General features: G+C 44.0%; 1 protein-coding gene across 1 annotated transcript; it reads left to right on the top strand.

Moving 5' to 3' along the window:
- Positions 1 to 798: 798 nt before the first annotated feature.
- cyp17a2 (cytochrome P450, family 17, subfamily A, polypeptide 2) lies at positions 799 to 6560 on the top strand. The gene is made up of 9 exons (XM_008292670.1): positions 799 to 1013; positions 1620 to 1740; positions 2802 to 2940; positions 4153 to 4382; positions 4566 to 4652; positions 4835 to 5050; positions 5680 to 5849; positions 6019 to 6122; positions 6220 to 6560. Exons 1-9 carry the CDS (start codon positions 799 to 801, stop codon positions 6483 to 6485), a joined length of 1548 nt encoding a protein of 515 aa, XP_008290892.1. The 3' UTR covers positions 6486 to 6560.
- The last annotated feature ends 623 nt before the right edge of the window (positions 6561 to 7183 follow it).

Below are 7183 nucleotides of genomic sequence, written 5' to 3'. Positions count from 1 at the left end.
GTCCCAAACCAGTCTAAAACTAAGTCCAACACCGGTCCCAGACTAGACAATAACCAAGACTAAAGCCAGATCAAAACTAATCATAAAACCAGTCCATTAGTCGCCATTAGTAAGCCGTGGTCATGGTGACTGGCTCCTGGCAGCTCTCTGGCCTCATGAACACAAGGCTATAAGAGCTGTTAGTAGTTGACCTGTTTTACCAGATTTAACAACAGGTACACGTGTTTGCTTCACTTCGGCGCATTAATGTGAGAAATCTTGAGCACTGAATGCAGAGAGACGATGGAGAGGGTTGGACACACTCCTGGACATCAGGAAACCTTCCTGGCATTAGATGGTCTTCAGCTGCGTTCAGCTCGATGTGTGGAGCTGCAGTCACTTACTGAATCAACTAGTTTAACTCTTTAATCTAACTGCACTGTGATTGCAGCTTCTTCAGTGTGAACGTTTTCTGGTTTCTGACTGCCACCATTTTCTGACCTTTAGAGACCAAACACATCTTTTGTTAGTTTGAACTTTTACATCCGTGTTTTAAAACCAACAATACAACAATAAAACACTGTTTAAATCAAAGCAAACACAGCCGGTCCGTGTCCACAGTCAGGGTGTGTTGCCGTGGTAACCAGGGCCGTGCAGCCTGATAGCGTGGAGGCCGTCTGATGGAGATAAACACCCTCACGGCCGCTCGGCAGCAGCATCAACACACTCTGTGACCTCCGACCCCTCCAAGGTCCGTCCGGCCGCATTAAAGCCTCGCCTGCAGCCGCTCGCCTCATTCTCCTCCGCCTGCTCGTCGCCATGTCCTCCGTCCTCCTCCTCGTCCTCCTCGCTGCCTCCGTGCTCCTCTTCCTCCGGATCCTCCGCCGCTCCGGTCCGCGGCCCAGCGCTCCGTCCGCTCCTCCCCCGGCTCGGACCTCCATTCCTGGGCTGCCGCGGCTCCCCGTCCTGGGCAGCCTGCCCTGGATGGGAGGAGACGTCGCCCCCCATCTGCTGTTCACCCGCCTGGGGCGCAGGTGAGAGCCGGCCAGGACGGTTCACACAGGAGGACTAGTCAATGGTTGGGAGGACTAGTTAATATTTGGAAGGACTAGTGTGAGAAGACTAGTTAACGTTTTGGAGGACAAGTTTCTTCTGTTTACTAATATTTGTAAAGACTAGTTATCGTTTGTGAGAACTACAGAGAGGAAGAGTTATAGTAATGACTAGACAAAGCTTGGTAGAGCTAGTTAATGTTTGTGAAGACTAGTTAATAGGTTAATAACACTTATGTTTGTCAGAATGAGTCAGTGTGACTGCTCATGGGATTGGTAAAACTAGTTAATGTTTTTATGACTAGTTAGCGTGACTGCTCATGGATTGGCGTGGACAAGTTAATGTTTGGACATATTTATTAAAGTGTGGAAGGACTGGTTAACAGTTGGGAGAACTGGTTAAGGTACTGGTAGAGCTAGTTAACACCTTCATGGATGTGAATATTCTTCTGTGACTGTAAACAGAACATTCTGGGTTTTTTTGGACACTTGTCTGTACAAATGAGAACCATGAGAAAGCTGAACTAGTTTTGTAGGGAGCAGCAGGTTGCGTTAACCCGGTTAAGGTTGTGTGTTTGTGTGTTGGAGGTACGGACCGCTGTTTGCGCTGCACGTCGGGCCTCACTACACGGTGGTGGTGAACAGCCACGAGCTGGCCCGGGAGGTGCTGCTGCAGAGAGGGAAGGACTTCGCTGGGCGGCCGAGCATGGTGACGACCGTCTGTGTGTTTGGGCCGATTAGAAGTTTAGAGGTTTTCTGTTGAGTGTCTTTTGGTTCCTGATGGTTGGTGACGTGATCAGTGGGCGTACTGATAACGAGCCACAGCTTGTTTCACCTTTAGCATAATTTATATTCATTAAATTCACTAAAGGATGAACCCTTTATAAAAACACCATCTGCCCTCTTTCCTGCATTTACACTCATCTGACTACAGCAGTCTGTTTCTATTGTTCTTCTTCTTCTTCTTCTTCTTATTATTATTTTTAGCAGCAGCTTCTGAGCTACGACTGGGAGACATGCTGCCGTTGTTCTGTTGTTGAAGTGTTTTGGCTCATTAACATCCTCCTTTTTAATGCAGATAAATAACTGATTAGTGTTTATAAAATGAAGAGAACATGTGTTTTGTTGACTTGAATGCATTAATCTGGGAAGTTATTACATTTTTTTTGCCTTATTTAGACTAAAACTAACGTCCGTCCTCTCCGCTGTTGCAAATAAAAGATATTCTAACGATAAAATACATGAAATACGACTTTAAAAACTTAATTTATTTATTATCACATTCGATTATTCTCCCTAATTAATACCATTTGTGGTGTTTTTTTAGTTGTTGGATTTCTTTTCCTACTTCGTCTTATTTGTCTTATTTATTTCATCAGTGATCAATCTGCTGATTACCTCTTGATTGTTTTTGTGGTTTTGTCTCTAAAACGTCACAAAATGGTGAAAATGCTCGCCGCTAAAAGACAAAGATCTTCACGAGGTTTATTCTGTACGTCGGTCTGGAGCTGCGCCGATCAGTCGACTGGTTGTGATTTCATTTTGAAGCGATTTCGTGTTGAAAACCGGCTGAATTCTGTGATCGCAGCTTCTTCAGGGTGAATGTTTTCTGGTTTCTTTCCTTCTCTGTGACAGTAAACAACATTTTAGACGCAAACAGCTGATTGACTGATTCAGAAAATAGTCAAAAGTGGAAATAATCGTGGCTGAGCAGCGTCCTGGTCAGTGAACTGATGCACCGACAGCAGCGGCTCTGTCTTGTTTCTGCAGGTCACCACCAACCTGCTGACCAGAGGCGGTAAAGACATTGCGTTTTGCGACTTCTCTCCTCTCTGGAAGCTTCACCGCCGCCTCGTGCACAACTCCTTCACCCTGTTCGGAGAAGGAACCAGCCGACTGCAGGACGTCGGTATGAACTCACACCTTCAGCGTTTGGTTTACGTCTGACAGAAGGACGGTGTCGTCGGCGTATGTAGAAACATATCAGCGGAGACGTTAGCTTCCGTTAGCCGTCACTCAAAGGACACTGCAGAGTAAACGTCCAATAAAAAACAACTGAGGAGCAAAGTTATGCTCAAAAGCAGTACAAAATAAAACAGTTGAAGAACCAGTTAGAGCTTCACACACACAGAGTAGAACGGTTTCATGGAAAGACTTAAAATCCTAAAAAGGTCCATTACATTAGAACCTGCATTAAAAATAGAAAGGAAATCTGGAATTTAACAAAATAAGAGCCCTGTAATAATGAAATAATCATAAATTTATATATAAAACACAGTATTTATCGAGGTTTTTTAAAATTACATGAACTATTATTAGCTGTTTATTTGTTGTATATTAAAATATTCTGGATTATACACATGCTTTTAAGATGTAAAAAGACCTTAAATTGATCTAAAACTGTTAAAACACCCCTTAATTTGCACCTTGAAAGTCTTTATTTTTAAAAATTTTGGTATTTTCTTGTACTTTTTTTTGTTTTTTTTAAATAAATAAAACTGTTTGATATTTAGCTTTTTCAGATTAATGGACAACTTAGGGGACATAATAATATTATTAATAATAATAATAATAATAATAATAATAATAGTAAAAATAAAAATAATTTTATTTGGAAATTAATAAAACGTAAAATCTAAAAAAAATATTTATTATTTTAAAATCCTTCACATACACATTTTTTTCTGTCAAATAGCAGCAAATATCTCCCAGATAATGATATTTTTAGTTGATTTGAATACATTCATTAGTGTAATTTTACAGCCAAACAAATATCGGAGAACTGATTGTAAATACAAATTTGTTGATGAGGACATTTTTTTTCAGTTAAAATGCAAATTAATGCTTTTTTTCTGGGATTTTCCTGGATATTGTGTGTAATTTAAGAAAAAAGAGGAAGAAAAGTTGTGATTTTCTACAGTGTAGCTGTAATGTCCATTAAAAAGGTTAATTCAAGATCGTCTATAAATGTGTGTTAATGAGTGCATTTAGAGTTAAAGTGTCATATTTGATCATTTCAGGTGTGTTTTATGCTGCAGGTGTTTGTTTAACGAAGAGATTCCAGATTAACTTCAACCACAACAAACTAAGAGCCTGTTTTATGTCCCGGTTCTGTGTCCAGTTCTGTCCGCGGTCGACGATCTGTGCGTCGAGCTGCTGTCCGCTGGGGGGCGTGGCTTCGACCCGTCGCCCGCGGTGACCAGAGCCGTCACCAACGTCGTGTGCACGCTGGTGTTTGGCGCCACCTATCGCCACGGAGACGCCGAGTTGCAGGAAGTGATGCGATACAACGATGGCATCGTGCAGACGATCACCAGGGGGGGACTGGTGGACGTCTACCCCTGGATGAAGGTAGGGTCGGACGGAACGTTGCAGAGCAGCGACTCTTCTCCAAAACATTCACACCTCCTGAAAGCGTCACCACTTTACTCGAAACGTCCTCGTTTTCTATAACGTCCTCTTTCTCCTCTCTGGTCCTTCTTGACTCGGCCCGACGCTGATCTCGGTCCTCACCATCCTGGTTCCGTCCCCCAGCTGTTTCCTAACCAGACTCTCAGGAAGCTGAAGGAGTGTATCAGCGTCAGAGACCGACTGTTGACCCGCAAACTGGAGGAACACAAGGTGACCGACAGGAGTTTCACCATTAACCAGCAGAGGGCGCTGCAGCGTTCAGAACTGAATATAATAAAACTAAGAAATGAAGATGTTTGAACAAGACATCCACATGTTCAGCGAGACGCCAACACATCCACCAGACAGAAACACAACAAAGTATTACCGTTTCAAACTTTCAATGTTTTCAGGCGTCGCTAAGCGATGGCGACCCGCGTGACCTGCTGGATGCTCTGCTCAAGGGCCAGACGGGCAGTGGGCGGGGCCAGAGCTCACCTGGGTCGGAGGGGGCGGGGATAACGGACGACCACGTCCTGATGACGGCGGCCGAGGCCTTCGGAGCCGGCGTGGAGACGACGTCCACCACGCTGCTGTGGATCCTGGCCTACCTGCTGCACCACCCCGAGGTCCGCCAGCGCTTTACTGGAGCGGGTCAACATGAATCCGTCTGTTGTAGCGTCACACGATACCGAAGGAGACGCCAATAAAATACGCCTTAAAGGAGAAAATAAGCCAATAATAAAGACTCAAAGCTCTGTTGAGTTTACGAACTTTAATTGTTCAGGCACAGATTAACACACGTTTATGAAGACATACTAATTATTGTGTTTTTGGTCATATCAAAAAATAGCTGGCTTCTTTTGTTTTTGTTCAACTGCAGATAATGTCCCATAAAATCTCACAAAAGAATCTGAATTAATATGTCAGTGTGTTTACAAACAGTTCCTTTACTGGGTTTGACTGTAAAACTACACCATCGGTTCTGTATTTTTTTTATGAAACGAAAAAATATGTAGATGAAGTTTTAAAGCGGGTCATTCATTTTCTTACTGTTGTTTTGCCCGTTTTCTGAATGTATAGGTAATGTTGACTAAGACTGACTAGATTCATTCCAAATTTAATTATTTTACAGACTTCTGCAGTTTTTTCAGCACAGCCTCACGCTGCGAAACTTTGATGATGTGCTGACAAGAAGTCCTGGATTGTACATGATCATGATGTGATGTGGTTGGCCTCCTTGCTCCGCCCCCTCCAGGTTCAGGAGCGTGTGCAGAAGGAGCTGGACGAGCAGGTGGGCAGCGAGCGGGCAGTGAGCGTGTCAGACCGCGGCCGGCTGCTCTACCTGGACTGTGTCATCAACGAGGGCATGAGGATCCGACCGGTCAGCCCGGTGCTGATCCCCCACACCGCCATGACCGACAGCAGGTACACCTGTACACCTGTCCACACTTCATGCTAATGCTTTCTATAAAGCTAGCTAAGCTCTGTTTTTACTGGTAGCAGAATTTCTGCCCTGTTTCTGCTTTTATTAAGTATAAATCTTGACTAATAATGACGACACCTGGTGGTTATATACTCTGTGTGTCTTCTGTAGTATCGGCGGTCACGCTGTCCGTCGTGGGACTCGTGTTCTGGTCAACATGTGGTCCATTCACCACGACCCTCAGCACTGGGACAGACCAGATCTGTTCAACCCAGGTAGCGCTCGTTTAGCTGGTTAGAATTATCAGCATTTAAAAGCAAGCTCCTATGAACACCTTAACACACCACTTTTTGTCTTTTCCCGCCGTTCCAGATCGTTTCCTTGACGACCAGGGTCAGCGTGTCACACCTTCCTGCTTCCTGCCCTTCGGGGCCGGGCCTCGAGTCTGCGTCGGCGAATCGCTGGCCAGGCTGGAGCTCTTCCTCTTCCTGTCGTCTCTGCTCCAGCGAATGAGCTTCAGGCTGCCGGACGGCGCCGCCCCGCCCAACCTGAAGGGGCGGCTAGGCGTGGTCCTGCAGCCGCTGCCTTATAAGGTCGTCGTCACGCCGAGGCCAGGGTGGGAGGGCGGTTCAAAATGAAATGGGGGAGGGGCTTAACGCGATGCTAAGGTGTCTGGTAAATGTTTATTGAAGTAAAGAAATCAGTCGTCTTCATGTCTCTGGGCTTAAAGTTTCACATCACATTTATATTTACTCGCTAAAAACTACAGATACCAGCGGTGTCAGTTCTGCTAACCCATTAGATCCACAGCTGGACATCTCTGTACTTCAGTTTGGACTTGTTAGCAAACACCACTTATCACAGCTGTGACGCAGATATTAAATGCTAAAATACAGTTAGCTAACAGCTCTGTTTAGAAACATTAAAAATTACCATCAGAAACCCTGCACACAGCAACCAAACCATTACACTCGAGATAAAAGTTAAGTCTTCTGCAAAAATGCATTTACATTTTTCTGTAATTTCTAAAAATAAAGGTACATGTAAAGATTATTTTGTCACATGTTTTGGCAAATTTCGTCTTATAAAATGTGCACAATTACATGTAAAGAGAAGATAAAAGGCTAACAATCCAGGCTAATTCTTGCAAGCTAACATGAGATTGGTCCTATCAGTAGCTTTAAAGCAGCTCAATCGGAACATTCACAGCACCACATCTTCAAGCTAATGCTAACAGCTAGACTTTGGTTCAAAATTTTAAGCTGCTTATTATCATTAAGATTATTACAACATTATTACTGTTTAATTGATCAATAAAGTTTGATCTGCAGTATTT

This window comes from Stegastes partitus, unplaced genomic scaffold, assembly GCF_000690725.1.
Source record: "Stegastes partitus isolate 25-593 unplaced genomic scaffold, Stegastes_partitus-1.0.2 Scaffold823, whole genome shotgun sequence".
NCBI lineage: Eukaryota > Metazoa > Chordata > Actinopteri > Pomacentridae > Stegastes > Stegastes partitus.
The sequence above is the reverse complement of the archived record's forward strand: the minus strand, read 5'-3'. Positions and strand labels throughout refer to the sequence as shown.

Coding starts and splice junctions, on each gene's coding strand:
- cyp17a2 (XM_008292670.1), top strand. CDS start 799: ATGTCCTCCGTCCTCCTCCTCGTCCTCCTCGCTGCCTCCGTGCTCCTC. Junction 4,383..4,565: donor ACGTCTACCCCTGGATGAAG/GTAGGGTCGGAC, acceptor TCCGTCCCCCAG/CTGTTTCCTAACCAGACTCT. Junction 5,850..6,018: donor ACCGCCATGACCGACAGCAG/GTACACCTGTAC, acceptor TGTCTTCTGTAG/TATCGGCGGTCACGCTGTCC.